The sequence below is a fragment of the Cervus elaphus genome, chromosome 5 (genome assembly GCF_910594005.1).
Source record: "Cervus elaphus chromosome 5, mCerEla1.1, whole genome shotgun sequence".
NCBI lineage: Eukaryota > Metazoa > Chordata > Mammalia > Artiodactyla > Cervidae > Cervus > Cervus elaphus.
In genome coordinates, this window is record NC_057819.1 from 38299052 (window position 1) to 38318934 (window position 19883).

The 19883-nt window shown below is 38.0% G+C and overlaps 2 protein-coding genes across 5 annotated transcripts in view; one reads left to right on the forward strand and one right to left on the reverse strand.

Annotated features, from left to right (window-relative positions):
* Positions 1 to 16441, reverse strand: part of ANKRD50 (ankyrin repeat domain 50) — a 37005-nt gene extending 20564 nt beyond the window's left edge. The window contains exons 1-2 of one of the 4 annotated variants that reach the window (XM_043902374.1): positions 16298 to 16441; positions 13847 to 14796 (exon numbers count right to left, since the gene is read on the reverse strand). In XM_043902374.1, the coding sequence (XP_043758309.1) occupies positions 13847 to 14391 (545 nt within the window). In that variant the 5' untranslated portion in view covers positions 14392 to 14796; positions 16298 to 16441. Of the gene's footprint in view, positions 1 to 13846; positions 14797 to 15628; positions 15913 to 16244 lie in introns of those variants that run through there. The other 3 variants (XM_043902376.1, XM_043902375.1, XM_043902377.1) reach the window with 3 other exon arrangements.
* LOC122693150 (formin-2-like) lies at positions 15629 to 16694 on the forward strand. The gene is made up of 3 exons (XM_043900740.1): positions 15629 to 15770; positions 15875 to 16173; positions 16274 to 16694. Exons 1-3 carry the CDS (start codon positions 15629 to 15631, stop codon positions 16565 to 16567), a joined length of 735 nt encoding a protein of 244 aa, XP_043756675.1. The 3' UTR covers positions 16568 to 16694.
* The last annotated feature ends 3189 nt before the right edge of the window (positions 16695 to 19883 follow it).

The following is a 19883-nucleotide window of genomic DNA, read 5'->3' on the forward strand; positions in this document are numbered from 1 at the left end:
GGATCACATATTATATAGTTATTAAAAAATCTAACGAGTATAATTGATAATTAAAATCAGGGCAGGACTTCAGCCAAAATATAGGGTGAAATTCCTCTCTAGACATTGACCAGGATATTGTTGGGACTTCATGAACTGTTTCTCCATTAGCTAAAATATAGCAGGGAATTATGAAATATTAAAAGAAGAAGAAAAAAGGAAAATACCAGAGTCAAAAATAAAATAAACATTTCAAAGTATCAGAAACAGAAAAGAAGCAAAATGCTATAAGACCAAATGAGCCTAAAACTTCATTCAGCCTGTCAAACAAGTCTGCAATGGCAGCCCGGAGATTAGATGGTGGAAGTAAAAACTGTGACAAGTTCTGCTGCCTCTACTAATAGGACTCAGACTCACTGTTTGAAACCAGGGGCTGGAAGAGGGGCTCTCCCTACGAATAATGAAAGAAGGAAACAAAAAGCACAGACTACCGCCTAGGGCTACGGCTTTTAAGAAGCAGCAGGGAGGGCAAAAAATTAGCCTCCATGGAGACAGGAACTGAACCTAAAAAGATCATGGGTCAGTGACTAAATCTACAAAATCACTTGTAAGGGCTTGGAGTAGGAGCTTCATATCTCAATTATTGACCTTCATCCTAGACTGTACTGATGGTAGGGAGTGGTGGGGGCAATCAGCAATTAGAGCAAGAACAGAGGTAGAAATGGTGATTCAAAAAGGAGAGTGAAAAAATTAACGAAATTCTTAGCGCTTTGAAAGAAAGCAGCAAATGGAACAATCAGAATTTGGGTTCATGTCCAAATGAAAGTAACTTATAAAACTGCCAAAGAATTTAAAGAAAACCAATCTGTGATGTTCAGACAAATAAAAGATTATTTTATTTATTTTAAAAAGAAGTTACTTAACAAGCAAAGGCACAAATCAAGTAAAACAGGAGAGAACCAGAGAAATTTTCCTCATAGGGACTTTCACTGCCAGATAAAATGCAGTAGGTGGCAGCAGCCCAAAATTCCCACTGCAACAGCTAGAAAATAATGTTATCCATTACAAAATTTACATTTTTAAAGACATGAGAAGGTTGTTGAAGCAAGAGAGCAAAATGAATTAGAACTCCAGAGGACAGGAATTCATCCAAAAGGAACAAAACAAAAAGAAACTGCCTGCTGATTTCTTCTAAGGGGTCTTTTGCTGATTTGAGGCATGTAGTGATTTTAGGTATGGATTAAGAATCAGACTTGGGCCACTGCCAAAGAAATAAAATCACCCCAACTTTTACAGGTCAGACATTTCTCTTTCAGAGAGCAGAGTCAAATCTGAAGTGTCCCTAACAACAGGCTGATTTTCTCCACGGTATCTCTGCTAAATTCTGGGTTGTACTTTAAAAGTTGGGGAACTAGGATGACTGTGTCTAAAAGTCCCCCACAGTCTGTATGCTAAAGAGAAAATTCTACCAAAGGGAGGGAACTTGCTTTAAACACAAAAGCCACCCTCTTCAAGACATTTGTTAGAATTTGAAAGTATAAAGGGCAGGAAGTCAAAAAACTAAATGAATATTTCTTCGAGAAGAAGTGAATTATCAACAATCCTTTTGGAGCTCTCAATCAAAAGCTGAGAAGGTCCACACCAAAATGAAAGAAATAAACTAGCAGTCTCAGTAAGACTTCAAAGGAGCCCCAGCCCAGCTCAAGCTCTACTCACAGCAGCTCCTCACTCTCTCTGCCCAAATGAGAAAAAAGAAAACCTCTGATGAAAGATGTTGTCTGGAACTCTACAGCATTTGACACACTGTCTGACATACAATCAAAAATTATCAGACAGAAAGAGGGCAGAAATATGTGATTGGTAATTTGGAGGAAAAAGAAACAATAAATACAGATTCCAATCTAGATACTATTGTTAGCATAGACTAAACTAACCATAATTAAAATGTTAAAGAAAACAGATTGGGGAAAAAATGGATAAAAGATGAAGAATTTCAAACAAAAAAACTCAGAATCTATAAAAACAAAGAATTAAAATTCCACTTTAGAACTAAAAAACTGTATGTATTTGATGTCAGAAATTCTTTGGGTATATTCAACACCATCCTGATAACAATGGAAGATGAGATTAACAAATTCAAAATAAAGGCCAAAAGAAAATACCCAAAAATGAGAAAAGAAGGCTAGAACAGAGTAGTGTGGAAAATACATGAGGAATGCATTCGAAAGATACAACTTATACACAATTGTGGTCTGCAAAGAAAGAGAATCAGCTCGAAGTAAACAGATGAGACTTTTCTAAAACTAATGAAAAAATCAATCCACAGATTTAGGAAACACAGTAAATCCAAAAACAGGAAAACTACCAAGAAACTACACTTACACAAGACAAAGTCAAACTACCAAAAAGCAAAGAAAAAACCACAAATACAGGAAATCTTAAAAGGAAACCAAAAAAAAAGAGAGAGAGAAGGCATTATCAAGGGAGCAAAAACATGTCTTCAAGAAACTTTTCAACATAAATGAAGATGTATAAGACATGCCAAAGGCATTTTTAAAATGCTGAAGGAAATGCGCCCATGCGCGCGCGCGTGCACACACACACACACACACACACAACACACACACCTTCTAAACCTCTAACTCTGTACCAATCAGAAATATATTTCAAAAGTGAAAGTGACTAGAGAATAACAATTAAGGAGTGGACTGAACAAGACTGCTTTGTGACAATGTCAATATGTAAAAATCATTTGAATCCCTACACACCAACGTTTTAAAAAACACATAAAACAGTATTTACAAATAATTTACAATAGTATCAAAAAAAAAATCAAATACTTGAAAAATCCAATCCAAGATGTACTGGACCTATATAGTGGAAACTATAATACACTGCTGAGGAAAACTGAAAACAACAACAACAACAACAAATCTAAATAAGTTGAGATGTACCATATTCATGGATTAGGGGATTCACCACTGCAAACAGGTCAATTTCCACAAATTAATCTAAAATTCAATGCAATCTAATAAAAATCTCAGTCAGAATATTTGCACACTCAATCTCTCATGTGGCCCTCACCATACCCTCAAAAGAGAATGAGAGTGAAAAAACAAATACTGTGTTATGTGTTAGTACTGTTTTTTTTTAAAAAATTGACCTTGCAGGGGCCTACACCACTCTTGGAGAAGCACTAAACCATCCCTGCCCCACTTGCCTAGAGGAGTATTTTACACTTTCCTCTTCTCAAAGATCACTCCCAACTACTGACCTTGCTTCTTAGATAAAAAATAATTTAAACACCTCTCACTACCTCCACCACTTCACCGAAGTCCAAGTATTGCCTCTCACCCTTGACTGCTGCACTAGCCACATACTGGTTTCCTTGCTGGCATGTTAACCACCCCAGTTCTTAACACGGTAGCTAGTGTGACCCTTTAAAACCGTACGTCATATGATGCTTTACTACTCTGTTTCAAAGACTTAATGTCTTCTCATCTCCTCAAAGTAAAAGTGAATATTCTTATAATGGCCTCCAAGTCCATGTATTCTGTGGCTCCTAACTACATCTCTACTTGTCTCTTAGTTTCCCTTTGTTTTTCTTGGATAATTCTAAGCCAGTTCCCACCACAGGACTCTGCACTTGGAATTTCCTCAGTCTGGATACTTCCTACAGAATGCTCTAACTTTCCCTATATAAACAGCAACTCTTTGGCCCCAACCTACTCAGCACATCACTCCTATCATCCTTACTCTGTTTTGATTTTCCACATACCAACTATTATCTAGTGATATGCTATATATTATACACGGTCTTCTTAACTTTTCACTTTTCTACCAACTACCCACCCCAACCAACCCTCAAAATATAAACTCAATAAATACAAATGATACTTGCCACATTTTAACTAATATAACCCAGTATTAAGAATGCACCTGGTACATTCCTGCTATCTAATACATATTTGATAAAACAACAAAAGAATGAATAAACCAAAGTTGAATAGAGAATTCAGAAATACATGCATGTGTGTTTATGTATATGTGTATCTGACTGCAGTAGTATTAAAATCAATAGTGAAAGATGAGCCATTCAACAAGTACTACTAGAACAATCAAGTAGAAAACAAGTTTTTAAATTTTAAGACCCAAAAGGCCAAACTATAAAGGAAATCATAAAAAAACTGATATTATATTCATTTTGTACATTTCAAAACAAAAATTGCACAAGCAGAATGACAAGGCACAGGATCAAGGATATTTAAAATAATAAGATACCATTTCACATTCACCTTCTAAAACATAAAGAACTCTGACAATATGGCAAGTGTTGGAGATCTAGTAGAATAATGGAAACTCAAATTACACACTCTTAGAAGAGTATAAACTGAGGAAATTTTAAAGAGTAGTTGGTACTGTCTCTGAATTGAAGATGGATATACACACCTTAAGATCCAAAATTTCAGTTAATACTTGAGTATTTACTTCAACTTGGAATCACCCTTCATTTCTTTATTCTTAATATATGCACACTAGATACCCAAGAATGTTCTTAACTGTTTGGTAAAGTTAAAAAGTTGAATACATCTTAAATGAGTATCAACATGATGATAAATGAATTATAGTATAAAAAATGAAATTATATACTGGATAGTGGGTTTGCCAGGTGGTGCTAGTGGTAAAGAATCTGCCTGCCAACTCAGGAGACCTAAAAGACACAGGTTCGATCCCTGGTCGGGAAAGATCCCCTTGAGGAGGGCACAGCAACCCACTCCAATATTCTTGCCTGGAGAATCTTCATGGACAGAGGAGCCTGTTGGGCTACAGTCCATAGAGTCACAGAGTCAGACAAGACTGAAGTGATCTGGCACGCATGCATGCATACTGTATAGTAAGTAAACCATGTAGATCCACATGTAACAACATGGCTAAACAAACAAAAAACAATATTACAAAGAATATTGCAGGATAGTACTAGCAACACAATACTATTTATACAGAACAATGTTTTTCAAAGTGTACTATGGGATCCCTAGAAGTCCCCAATCAGGGTCATAATAAAACTAAGATGTTATTTGCCTTTTTCACTCTTGTTCTTTCTCAAGGATAAATGGATTTTTCCAGAGCCTGCATGCAGAAACATAAGCATGATAGCCCAGCTGTCTTTTATTAAGACTAATAGTAAAAAGATTTGCAAAACAATGTAAAACAATGCTGCTATGTGTTTTTTTTTCCTTTTGTCTTGGGCAATTCAGGTATTCTTTCATTAAAATATTATGTTAATGTATAAGATTTATTACTATTAAATATGTTAATATATATTAAATATTAGTTTAAATTTCAAATAAACAAATATTGATACCCAGACATAATCCACATAAACAAATTCTTTGTGGTAGTCAATAATTTTTAAGAGTATAAAGGGGACCTAGAATAAAAAAGTTTGAGAATTGCTGATATGGAATTAAAAATGTACAGAACTAAAGCATGTAACAAGTATGTATAAATACATATGTATCTCCCCATGTATATAAACTAGTCAAACTACATATGCATAACAAGTAAATTCACAGATGGGACACCTAGGGAGTCACCTAGATCAGAATTAGAATGGGATACCTCGGTGGCTTCCAATGTGGATTTTTTTTTTTTTTAAAAGAAACAGAAAACTCAGATTTAGAGTAAATGTGGCAAAATGAGTAGGTACATGCATGTTTGTCTTTCTAGTTTATTAATTTTCCTGTATAACTGAAGCTTTGGGGATGGGAGAAATCTATCATTTCCTCTATAATTTATTTTCTACAATTTCTTCCCCTTTAGTACCATTATTGTTTACCTTTCAATTCCTGTAAAGTCCACCATTTTGCAAGTTGCTTCTCTCCCTAAAGTAGCAACTTAACAAACATATTAACTGAGATTTAAACTGCAAAAGTTTTTTCTCCTTTCTAAGTGAATATGAATTTTAAATGATAATGTCTGAAAGAATGATAAAAGTTTCAAGATGAAACTATGGATTTGTAGAAGAGAGGCAAGAGGGACATATGACTCACATCACATAACATAAATCTGATGTTGTTAATAAGTTTCCATTTGATAAAAATTAATTTCAACATGAATTGTAAAAGACACTAATAAAGTCATCAAAATGCTGATTTTAAATACTTTTCATCTATAACTATTTTATCTATGTGTATAGATTATTCCACAGGAAAACAGAGTATTTCCAAGCTGAATATGTTTAGAGCAAATTATCAACGTGACAAAATTATTAATGCAAGAAGTAATGAGTCTCTGCTATATTCCAAGCCCTAGAGATATAAAGGCACAAGACAGACAAGTACTTTGCCTATTCCAGAGGCTAGCTAGAAAGTCAAAGTATGCACAAAATAATTCCCAATCATGATAGACACTGAAAATTAAGACAAAAAGAAAGCAAAGTGGGATGATGCGATTTAAGAAAATGATTGCCTAGGGAGACTCAATGGACAAAGGCAGCTCTCCAAGGAAGAAACATTAAAGCTGGTACACCTAAGTGATATCAGAGCAGGGAGCTGTACAGATATCTGTTGGCCAGAACGTGACCTATTATAGAACAATAATAAGGACAATGGCGATGAGGAATAAAGAACAAGGCTGAGAACAGCACAGGTCAAAGTCCATGGCTATGCAAGGGCCAGACCATGTAAAGCTTAGAATTTATTATGAAGGTAATGAGAAGTGATCTGCAGGTTTTAAGCAGAGAAATAACAAGATCTGATACCCTTAACTAATCTGTGAAGATAAAAGGGATAACAGCAGCAACAAGAAGACCAGTTAGGGCATCACTGCAAGGGATATGGGAGTAGCAGCAATGGAGATGAAGAAAAATTGAGGTATTTATCTTGGAAACAGAACAAAAGTAGCTGACAGAATCAGGGAAGGGGAGGAGTGAAACAGGGGATCAATGAAGACTCTCAGATTTTTTATGAAAATTAATGATTTCCTATTTGAAATATCATTTCCTTCATTTTTGGATTGTTAGTTTTTTCCACAAGAGTGGTATACCACAACCACCTCAAAACTCAGGAGCTTAAAATAACAATCATTTATACTTTGTCCTGTGTCTGTGCATTTGTTGTATTCCAGACTTAGAGTCAAGCTTTGAGTTGGGTCAGGACTGTACCACATCCCCCTCATGCTCTTGGGACCAACTAGCTGGCCAGAACATATCCTTCTCAAGGTGATGAGCCTCAAAGAGGAGAAGCCCAGTCACTTGTGCGCGTGCTAAGTCTCTGTCTGGATCATGTCTACTAGCATCCCCCATATCACATGGCTGAGCCAAAATCAAAAGGCAGAGGACACTTCTCTAGTAGAAGCACTGCAATATCACGTGGAAAAGACCAAGGATACATAGAGAGAAGAACAAAAGCAAATAATTCAATCCACAGCAATATCTACATATTCACTTCTGGAGTCACAACTGTAAAAAGATTACAAGTTCTTGAAACATTCCAAATCGTTTTTCAAAATAACTACAAATAAGATATAATTCTCTTAATTAACTCTTATTTTCATTAAGTAATTACATGAACATTTTCAAATTCTACATTATTATCAAAGATTATTTAGCTACACTGGGCTTCCTGGGTGCCACCTGTGGTAAAGAATCCGCCTGCCAATGCAGGAGACGTAAGAGAAGTGGGTTCCACCCTTGGGTCAGGAGATCCTGGAAATGGCAACCCACTCCTGCATTCTTGCCTGGAGAATCCAGTGCCCGAGGAGCATGGTGGGCTACAGTCCATGGGGTTGCAGAGTTGGACACGACTAAGCATCTGAGCACTGCATTTAGTTATATTACATGGGTTGTAGAAAAGAAAATGATAATAGGGATATTTCTGAAATTAAGATAACATGAAAGAGAAGTTGGTTTGAAATTTAAAACAATTATATATAGTATAGTCAAAGACAGGACTTTCCTGGTGGCTCAGACACTAAAGAATCTGCCTGCAATGCAGGAGACCAGGGTTTGATCCCTGAGTGGGGAAGATCCCCTGGAGAAGGAAATGGCAACCTATTCTAGCATCCTCGCCTGGGAAATGCCATTGACAGAGGAGCCTGGTGGGCCACAGTCCATGGGGTTGCAAAGAATCAGACACACTGAGAGACTAACACACTAACACAAAGAACTAAAACAACTAGAGAATAAAGACAGGCAACCGATCAGAATACACTTCAAAGATTTTTTTAAGGCAAGAAGCATGTTTACTTATTTTACTTTATAAAATCAAATCATTTCATTGTATAGAAACCATTTAAGCAAAATTGCTAAAAACAAAGTTAAAACTGAAAAAAATCTGCAACATGTAACAAACAAAAGGTCCATATTCTTACTAAGTATATTAAGTTCTTACTAAACAGTAAGAAAAATGAGAATATTCTTATTCATATCTCTTATCAACTTTAACATTGTCTCATAAGCTTAAAAATATTTCCTGAAAGAATGTGCTTAATGTGTTCTGGTGAAGTCTGGAAACATAATACATACTTTAGATGGAACAGAACCAAATTGTAAAGAACTTTTAAAGTCAAGTAGACAAATTTAAATTTGTTGTTTACATTATCACAGGCTCAGAGGAATGACCTAAAGAAAGCACTGTTTTACTTTGGCTAATTGGCCATTACCAAAAGGAATCACAATATAGAGATGCTAATAAGTAGAGCACCTAGGAGGTAATGAACAAAAATTCTAGACTAGGATAAAAGAATTCACGAACCATTCCAAGAAAAAGATGAGATACCATGGAATAGAAAAAGATAACAGAAAAAAGTCAAAAGAAAACTCTAGTATCTATCCTGAGCAGTGCTTCTCAAACTTCAATGCGCACAGAATTCACTTAGAAATCTTTTTTAAAGGCAGATTCACTTCAGTAATTTAAGATTCTGCTTTAATAATAACCTCCCAGGTTATGCCAATATTGTTGATCTCAAAATCATACTTTTAAGTAGAAAGGGTTTAGAAAATAAGAGGAATTACGGAGCAACTTAGATAACAATCAAGCCTTATATTGTATGTTTTCTTACTGGCCTGTGTCCCTCCTTCTTAGCACTTAGCAAAGCTGCATTTTTTAATTTTTGTGATTATTTGTGCAATGTATTTCTCCCCACTTCTCAGTGTCCTGTTTGGTTCACCACTTCAGTTCTGTTATCTGCATATTAGCACACATCTGGCACACAGCAGGTGCTGACTTTTTGTTTAAGAAATAAATCAGTGTCAATGGATAGAAACGCTAAAAGAGATAATGGGTTGAACAGAGGCAAGTCGGTGAGGGACACTCCAGTGAAAAGATATATGTTGATCAGAATGAAGAGAAAGGTTGTTGATGTAGACTGGATTGCTATCATGTTAGACACAAGCATTGGTAACCATGTAAGTAAATTATTGAAGGAGTGTACAAACAAATGGAGACCACCTAAAGGGGCTTTGTTGGACAGCCAGAGAGAACCTAGAGAAAGCACCATCAAAGAATATAGTCAGACAGAGGATTCTGAACAGAAGAAAGCACTAATAATGAAAAAAGTTACTAACATACATCATCTAATGCTAAAGATAGATTAAAAGTGGATTCAGAAGCTCTTAGGCTTAAACATCTTTCTGTAAATATGTAGATATCAGATTTAGTAGTTAAGAGCACTTATCTTAAGTAGTCTTAGATATACAAAACAGATAATGGAAAGGAACTATTTTGCCCTGAAAATACCCCACAACTGAGGGTAAGAAAGAAGAACACACCCCAGTCCCATTCTGTCGTTTGCCCCTTTGTTGAATCTGCCAAAAATACTTGGAGTCAGTTGAGACAGAAGATAGACATCTCTATCTGAACCAATGCCAGTCATACATGCTAGAGAGCAGACATCAGGTTAATAAATTAATAATCACTATATCAGCCTGGTCTGCATTTAACACTCACTTAAATGATGTAACATTTCAATTTCCTTTCTTACACAAGAGCTTCAGCTGTCCTTCAATCAGGTTCAAACATATTCTAGATAGGTAAGTAGCAGGATTCATTCACTCAAATGATACTCATACAACACTTACGATATGCAAAATGCTGCTCAAAGTGCTGTCATAAACATAAAATATTAATCAGTCATGAATAATGTTATGAAGAAACATATGCCTAATAGAGGAGATAACAAAACATGTATGCATAAGTAATTACAAAAGAAGTTAAGAATCTGAAGAGCTATGAGGAAAGAAGTACAAAATGTTTAAGGAGGAGATAGAAAGATTAGAAAGAAAATCCCACTATTCAAGGATTCCTACTCAACATAAGGAACAAATGTCAGAGTCCAGTCTTCTAGCTCCCAATCTTTTTCTAACAAGCCATTGTTACATTTCACCACTTTTCATAAAATTTTTGTGCTACACTCTCAAAGTTTAGAGTTGTTCATCCTTAATTCTTCGTCACAACTTTATTCCATTTATACTTGATTTGAGGTTACCACTGAAGATGTTTAATAATTCCTATCAACATTACCTGTAGCTCAGATGGTAAAGAATTTGCCTACGACGCAGGAGACCCAGATTTGACCCCCGCGGTTGGGAAGATCCCCTGGAGAAGGGAATGGCAACCCACTCCAGTATTCTTGCCTGAAGAATCACATGGACAGAGGAGCCTGGTGGGCTACGGTCCATGGGGTCGCAAAGAGTTGGACACGACTGAGCGACTAACACTACTACTACTATCAACATTACAAAGAACAAAATCTTTTTACCCAACTTGGAAAATTGACATCACACAGAAAGTTCACATCTGGCCTTGCAGATTGTTAACTAGAAATAATAATATCTACTAGGAACAAAGCTTTGTACTTCCACTCCACATCATCTATCTCTCCAAAAAGACCCTAGCCTTGGGGATGGGGGGTGGTTGAAAAAATAACTATCTTTTATTGTGCTTCTGAACCAATCACAGGATCTAAAACCACTAACCCCTCCCTCATTCCTTAACTTGATCCTTTGGTCAAAAACAACTGGAATTTGTTTTACAGTTATAGGGCTACTAGGAAACTATCTCTACTGCTAACTCTAGAAAAGTCAATTCAATACAAAATGCAAAGATTTCCCATATAAGCCTGAAACAGGAGGCAGAATGAAATATATCAGCTTTTGGTTCTCTAAACAAGTAAAAATGTAATGGTTGTCATCTTAGTTCCATCAATAGAAATAGAAGAAATATATATATTCTAAGTGTAGTAACAACAGCTTTGCATTTTAACCAGTGAAGAAAGAAAAATGGAAAGGAACAAAAATAAGAAATTAATGTGTCTTCATCATTCCTTTTAATGGATGATCCAGTTCCATCAGTGTTAAAATGTGTGTGTGCTGCATCTACACAATAGCAAGTATTTACCCAAAGTATTATTTTTTTATAGAAATAAGATAAATGTTAGCATTAAGAACTTAAAACTCCATGAAGACAGTGTATTTTGTCTGTTCTATTCACTAATTTATCTATAGCTGAATTCTACCTAACACATACAGTTCTCAATAAATATCTATAGCTGAACTGTGCTTAAAACATAAAAAGTTCTCAATAAACATTTGCTCTAAGAATGAATGAATGGATATCAGAAATTTCTTGACAACTAAATCTCAGAATCAACAGAGTATATTCTACTATGTCAGAAAAAAAAGAAAGTAGCAATGTTTAACTAAGCATGAAGTTATTTTCAGTCTTTTTTAATCATGAAAAAAATGTGATTTCAAAAAATTGGTAACAAGTTACTACTTAAGCTATGTGACTCCATGTAAGAAGTTAGTTTGCAGCAGTGCGTATTGTACCCAGTATCATTAAGGGTAAAAAAACAAGGATAAAAAATTAGGAAGTAAAACTGAAGAAAAGTAGATAAAAAGCATCAGTTACTGAATCACTCTGAAATTTCCCCAATTTTATGGATCTGTGAAGAACTATATCAAATTACTATTACCATTAAATTATTGCACACATAAATATATGAAGTCATCAGTATTGATTATCAAGTGTTAGATGTTAAGAAAGTAACAATACACAATCTGGTTTGGGAGATTGTTTTTGTCAAAAATGAAAAAAATAATTACTTTTCTTTGTTTGTATTTTACCTCCCATCATGTTATGATGAACTACATCCATCTCTGTCTCCCTCAAAATATTGTTTAACTCTTTGAAAATAATGACCTTTTGTTCCATTGTCTACTTGTTGAATTACATCTATCCCTGCCGAAATCAAATATATGCCTATTAAAATTCTCCAAAGATTTATTTAACAAGTCAATCAAACACCAGTAAAAGCCACAATAAAATCTAACTATTTGTCCAAAAGCAAAGGCCTAGATCATCTAATGTCATAGACTATGTAAAACTATCTCTCTAACTGTTAAGTATGTCTGCATTTGACGATGGTTATATTACCGCTTCACAGTCTCAAAGAACCATGTAGCTCTACGAATTATCAAAAACAGCTTTTCCAATACCAAGGGGTTACCTAGTTTATTTAATGACTCAATCATCACTGTGCATGCTGTCTCAGTCATGTCTGACTCTTTGCAACCGCATGGACTGCAGCCTGCCAAGCTCCTCTGTCCATGGGACTCTCCAGGCAATAATACTGGGGTAGGTTGCCATTTCCTCCTCCAGGGTATTTTCCTGGCTCAGGGATCGAACCTGTGTCTCCTGTGTTTCCTGCATTGACAGGCAGATTCTTTACCACTGAGCCACTTGGAAGCCCACTGATTCATCACTTAAGTGAAAAAGAAAGTGACCCAAGTTTTTGAAAGACCCAGTAGAAAACTATAAGAGTACCAGAATGGTACAAGTAGAAATACTAGACTTTCCCTCCCTAAGTACAGACTGGGAATACTAAATGATTAGATCCTTCTGTCAATCAGAAAATCAATACTGATGTGGTTTTTACACACAGCTGTATCTGCTTCTTATTCACCTTCAATTAGTAACTAAAATTCACCCGGGAGAGAAAAATATAGAAAAATGATCTGAGTAGAAGGATCTTTTTAAAGAAAATCTCTGCTACTATAGAGAAAGATTTGCTCATGATCAGAATATATCAAAAATACACAGCTATCAGACTTGATTTTAAATATTTTAAAATATTAAAAATTTACATAACTTATTTAACTACTTTCAATCAAACTACATAATTACATACTTTAGTTAGACTAAGTTCAACTTAGACCAAGCTTTTCAAAACATTTTCTAAGATTTCAATAAATCCACAATTTATGAAATTACTTATCGGAAATGAAAAGTCAGCTCTTCGAGTGACAGTACCTCCAGAAAAAGTAGTAAGTCAAGAGGAAAAGATTCGTTTATGCACACTTACATCTCTTAAAAAGTAGAGTCTAATCTTCAGGTTTGCATTATTGATTATTCCGTATTGAACACTGTCCATCAAGCTTGGCATCTCAAATTTGTGATGCAGGTATTTGCCTAACAGATGTGCTCATTAATTTCAGAATGATATAACAGATTTTGATGGCTAACAGCAGAAGAAAATAGATTTGCCCGAGTTTTACTGGATGGCACTCACGTGTTAAAAAGTCTGCAAGAATACCACACCTCTCTAGGTTTCTTTAGTGCTTCACACTCTGTTATTAAACAAGTAAAAGATATACTTTTAATTAATATCCCTACAATACAAAGCTTAAATTTTGTTTCCTTCAACATTCAAAGTATACAAGTGCTTCACAACCACAGATTATCCCCAAATACACAGAGTAAAAGTACTCGCAAAGTTAAGAAATACAAAACAGAAAAAAAAAAAAAAACAACACATTTAATTTTTGCAAAGAAACAGAACACCATGACCATGACTTATTTGTTACCTTTTAAATGCTTCCGCTGGGTTTCTCTCACATTCCCCGGGTTGTAGGAGGCTTTGAACTGCTGGATCCCTTAGTTTGTCCTCATATCCTTGGAGTAGTCCACTACGGCAGATCTGAGCAACCAGACCTCTAATAAACCCTCCAACACACAAAGTATCAGAGTCCTGCGCTTTGCAGAAATGAAAGGCCAAAGCCTGGCGATGTAAACCTCTCTGCAAGCTTGTAGGTGAACTTGGCCACAAGAGTTCAGTGCATAAGGCTGTCTTGCCACTACCAGGCCCTCCTACCAGTAACACACCCCAGGCAGCTCCTTTCCCAGAGACAACACTAGCATTATTCCCAGAATTCATTACAAGGGGTGGTGTGTTGACAGCACTGTTGCAGCAGTTAGTCTTCTCCTGGAGGCAATGCTGAAGCTTGTGGAAAACCCACTCCCTACAGTAAAACTGCTTCCCCTGCAGTAAACTCGTTTGAGCCATTTTGCAGACTTTCTCTTCCCAAGGATTAGTCATAATAGGTTTCTTATCGTCAACATTTGCTAGCATCTGGGTACATCAACACAGATCTTTACATCCATTTGGACGGAACTTGCATATTAAGTTGACTTTGAATGGCAGAGTAACCAGTTACAGTAAAATTGAACAGCCACAGAGTCCATCTGCCAACAGAATGTGCATGACTTTATTTGGTTCTTTATTCCTGATAATCAGCAGAGAATATATGTTTATATTAATTGTTGAACTGGTGGAAAACTGCCTGGTTCCGAACCTTGGCCACACTTTTCCTATATCTTGATGGGTCGCGTAACTCCATGGTTACATCTGGAGTTTATGTGATTGTGGATATTTCAAGTATGCAGATGAGACAATACATCTGGAAAACTGAAGAGAAAGCCCAATCTTTCAATTTGTATAAAATGCTTCTCCAGATTTCCAGCGTTAACTCTGTATCTGAAAATTAGATGCAGAAAAACGTGTCCATTACAGTTAAATGCTATCAAAGGGATTACATTTACACAGTAGATTCTTAGTTCTATACTTCTTGCTGAAGGATAGTCAAAGTACTAGACCCTGCAGGTTTTAGGCATCTGGACAACTGCCAGAGAGTGAACTGTTTCAGATTACTGTCTCTTATGTGGCAAAAATGGCAAACCACTGTTAACACCTTCTTAATTCAAAGCATTCATAAAATGCATTTTTCAAGATAGATTCTTAATGAACCTGTTCACAAGTTTCTGCGTTTAAGATGTCCAGGTAGTCAATAATTCCCACTAGCAACTAAATAAAACAAAAATATCTTCGTGCAAAATATCACATGCTAAAAAGCTTATTTGTCAAAGAATACAATTATCCAGTTACAGTAATCTCAAAAACTCATACACTTCACCTTTGGCACTTTCAAAAAGTTGGATAACTACACCAAAATCATAATTACATTTTCCTTTCTGTACTTCTCTTCCTCTATAGTTAGGCTTCCCAAACAGCTACATTTGAATCAAGTTACCCTGGATTTTTACAACCTCACTGTAGAAAGGAGAAATAAAGACTTTAGGCACATGCAGTATCATCCTTAACTCAAGCCAAAAAGGTCTTTCCGACAAGCTTGGCCAAAGAGCGCCAATTAAGGAAGCTCTATCAACTTGCACAGACCAGCCACTAAAAGGGCTCTGTTGACTGGCCACACTCCTTTGTTGATAGTTTGCAAAATCTAGCGGATGAGTATCAGGGTTGCGGCTGGATGGGAACGGGTTAAAAAGAAAAAAGGGGAAAGGGGTGAGCTTACATGAATAATAAAAATCCAAACACAAGGTACTACGCGAATCCTTCGTTCCTCTGCGCCAAAGAGGAAGGTTTCGGAGAGGGGGTGAGGCATGAAATCTACTTCTGTGGCCAGAGAAAAGGCTGCCGGGGAGAATTCCTTCCAGGCAGGAAAGGGATAAGGAATAGATGGCTTGGGCTGGTTGGTGTTTGCCTACAGTTCCGGCCTCTAGTTTCAGCTGATAGACAAAAGAAACTCCGGGATTCCCAGCGACAGGAACCTCCTTCGGGTTCAGTGGCCCCAAGGAGCCACAGGAGGGCCACCTCGGAGAGGCCACGGACCGAGGTGCAGCCTGCACACTGAGGTCTTCCTTCAGAAGGCTGGGAACGCCTAGACACCCGCCCCGCCCCGAGATCGGGGTGTGTCCTCTGAAGGGGGAAGGGGTGCCCGACGTCCTCGCCAATCCTAGATGTGGGGTCGCCTCGGGTCGGTGTCCAGCTCCGCGCCCCCAACCCCGGGCGCTGCTCCCGCCCCTGCCCGGCCCGCGGCGGAACGACGCGAGAAGTCAGGTCTGGAGCCCGGGGCTGAAAAGGGTGGGTGGGTGAGGTCCGAGCCCAGCCACAGCCCCCGAGATTCCGACCTGAGGGTGGGGCCTCGTTTCCACCGCAGCTGCCGCCGCCGCCCCTCGGTTACCTCGGTCCCGGCGGCCGCCGCCGCCGCCGCCGCTGCGGAGTCTCAGTCTCAGACACTTGCTTTGCTGAGAAGCCACCGCCGCCAGCGTTCCCTGAACTCTCACTGCAGCCGCCTCCTCCGCCCGGCCCGGAGAACGCTCCCGGCTCCAGATCCTCCTCTTGGCCCCCGGCAACTGCCAGTTCCAGCTGCCCCAGCAGCTCCGCCGTGCTCCTCCCAACCCCCACTGGCCAACCGCCGTCGCTGCCGCCGCCGCCGCCGTCAGGGCTGTGACTGTCTCAGGCAGCCCGGGACCGGCCGGCTCCGCCCCGCCCCGCGGCCCCGCCCTCTCTGCCCAGGCCCCGCCCCTCCCGGCCACCCGGCCTTTCTTCGGCCGCCGGCTCCGCCCCCTGCCTCGCCCCTCCCCTACTGTACCGTCCCGTCGCCGCCCGTGCCTGGGCGTGTGCAGCCGCTTGGGACCAGCTGCTTTGCACCGCGGGGAGACCTCTCGGAGGGCTGCCTGGCGGCTCCGCCTTTCTCGAGGATGGGGGCGGAGAAGGGGGCGGGGGCTGCGTTCTCACGTCCCCGAGCTCACGCGAGTCGCTGCCCCCACCCACCCCGTCACCACTCGGCCCTGAGCCTTCCTTTGTCTTCCATTCTGAGGGACTCGCTGGCTTTTGGGGCCGCTGCTAGGAGGGGCACTTGAGCTTGGAGAGTTGCCCCATGCCACTCCCTTAACCTTTTTGTCCCCAAAGGGCACTCCAGGCCGCTCCTTTTCTTCAGTCATCCGGGTCCCCCATTCAATCTATTAAATTCCGGTGATGGTTTAACTTTCTCGGTCTGGGACTAAAAGAAACAAGTAAGGACCGGGAAGGAGGTTGTGAAAACTAAAAATAGTAGGGGTATGGGGCGATGTTCCCACTTGCCTCATGAAAAGGACATGGCCTCCATCAGATCTAGTTGAAGGCTATCACTATTGGGTCTCAGGCAGCTTCCCTTCTGGACAGATTGATTACTCTCAGAGGCCACTATGGGCGAAAAAGACCGCGATCGAGGTCAGAATGCAGAATAAGATGAACTGCCCTGGAGGACCTGACCACAAGCAGTTACTTTTGAACTAGATGAGCCAGTTTGCATTCACGTGAACCTGGATTAGATTCCAAATTTCTGCTGGGAAAGTACTGTCAACTGATAGATTAGGAAATGTAGTATCTTTTTTATTATTTATGCTAAAACCATCAGCTCTCCTGCCAGCCTCCATTAATTTAAATGTGCTTCTATCTTAAATGCTGAACCAGTCTCCCATCTGTTTTTAGGAATTTCGAAGTATAGATATCACTCTTAATTAGAAAATGAACTGTACTTATGCTTACTCTTCCATTGTGTTTATTCTCAAGCTATCTATGGCAGTTGAGTTTTGTTGATCTTTAATTTTAATGCATTTGTTGCAAATTCTGAGATTTTTTTCCCGAGAACAGAAGCAAAGTGTAAATTCTCCAGAATTACTGATAAAAATTGATTTTCAAAAAGATACAACTTTGATGTGCATTTTGCTTAAACCGTTTTAATTACCACTTAACTGGTCATACATTATTGCCATTGGAAAAGTTGACTCCAGTTTCATGGTTGTAAAATTATATGTTTAGAGGAAATTGTAAATACCAAATATGTACATTGTATAATCATTTCCATTAAACTATTTTTTAATATATTAATTAAAATAATTTCTGTCCAATAGAGAAGTTACACAAACTTTTGGTTTACTGAGCCTGTTTTTTTTCAGATAACTAACCATCATGGAATTCTGTTTTAAATAACTTCAGCAATAACTAAGCTATAATCTTCAGACTCATTTAAATTTTTTTCCCTTAAAATTTATTGCACGTTTAATTTTTATGACTTCTTGCTTTCCCTAATAGAAAAACTTCTGAAAAGAAAGGACTATGCCCTCCACACCCTTGTAGGTTTGTAGCAAGTTTCCCTGCATGTAAGGCATGTCTGTTCTTTTATTCCACACTCAACTTACATAGAGATTTTCTACATACGCGGTATTGTGTTGCGCATAGTGGTAACTTATAAAAATGGACAAACACAGTTTCTTCAAGTCTGGGAGGCTGTTGCAAGGCAAAGGTAACTTGGGACTGCTCTAGCCATTCTTTCTTTTCAGAACACCCATTTATTTTACCAGTTTTTATATGAAGCAATGATGTCTTTTAAGCTCTTTCCAACTCCTCTAGCCCAAATTACTGCCTCGGTCACCCAAAGTTGGAAGTCTCCACTGTTGCAAACAAGCCATATGGTGGCTCACACAGTAAAGAATCCACCTGCAATGCAGCAGACCCAGGTTTGATCCCTGAGTCCAGAAGATCCCCTGGGGAAGGGAATGGTAACCTACTCCAGTATTCTTGCCTGCAGAATTCCATGGACAGAGGAACCTGGCAGGCTACTGTCCATGGGGTCACCAAGAGTCAAATACAACTGAGCAACTAACACTTTCACTTTTCATATACGGCTTAGTGGGCCTATTAATTGACCCAACTGGGACATTTTTTAAGAAGAGAAGGAACTAATAAAAACAAAACTATGCAGTTCTTAGGTATACTTATCTAGTGACCAAAAATTTGGTTCAATGATATTTGGTAGAGCTACTAAATAGTTCTATTTAAACATTATTTTCCAAAAAATAACAATAAAATATATATTAAAACATAAATATGTATTTACCTACCAGATTTTACAAAGTGTCTTTTTGTCAATTACCTAAATGCCATTTTTTTTAGCGTTTGTACTTACTCTCAGTACATTTTCACATACTTTAATCAATGTCTTAGCATATTTTCTCCACCACCAAATACTGGTATTTTTCTAAAAAATACATTTTCTTAAATACAATTTTCCTTTTTTTAATTTATTCATAAAATTGCCTGAAATCTTCTTCATGGATACATTAACATTATATCATTGCCATCTTCAATGAATGCTTCTTTATAGATCATAACATTTTTTTAACTTTTTATTTTGTATTGGAGTATAGCTGATTGACAATGTCGTGATAGTGTCAGGTGGATAGCAGAGGGAGTCAGCCATAAATTTACATGTATCCATTCTCCTCCAAACCCCGTCCCTTCCACATAACATTCCTCTTCCTCTGCCAGATGACATTGAGCTATACAGTAGGTCCTTGTTGGTTATCCATTTAAATATAGCAATATGTACCTGTCCATCCCAAACTCCCTAACTAACCCTTCCCCCATCCTTCCCCACCCCTAACCATAAGCTCATTCTCTAAGTCTGTGAATCTGTTTCTGTCTTGTAAGTTCATTTGTATCATGTCTTTTTATATTCTGCGCATAAGGGATATCATACGATGATTCTGCTTCTCTGACTTTCCTGAGAATGACAATCTCTACACCATAATGTTTTTAGTTGAAAATTTTCTCTATAAGTACTGAGCTACCTAGTAAGTTCAAAGCAAAATCTGATTTTAAAAAATATATTCTTATGAAATATATTCTAATTTCTTTATATTGAAATGCACAAATTTTTCAACTCAAATCTTTTTACAGGTGTGTCTTTTTTAAAACTTACAGTAGCATCTCTCAACAAATAT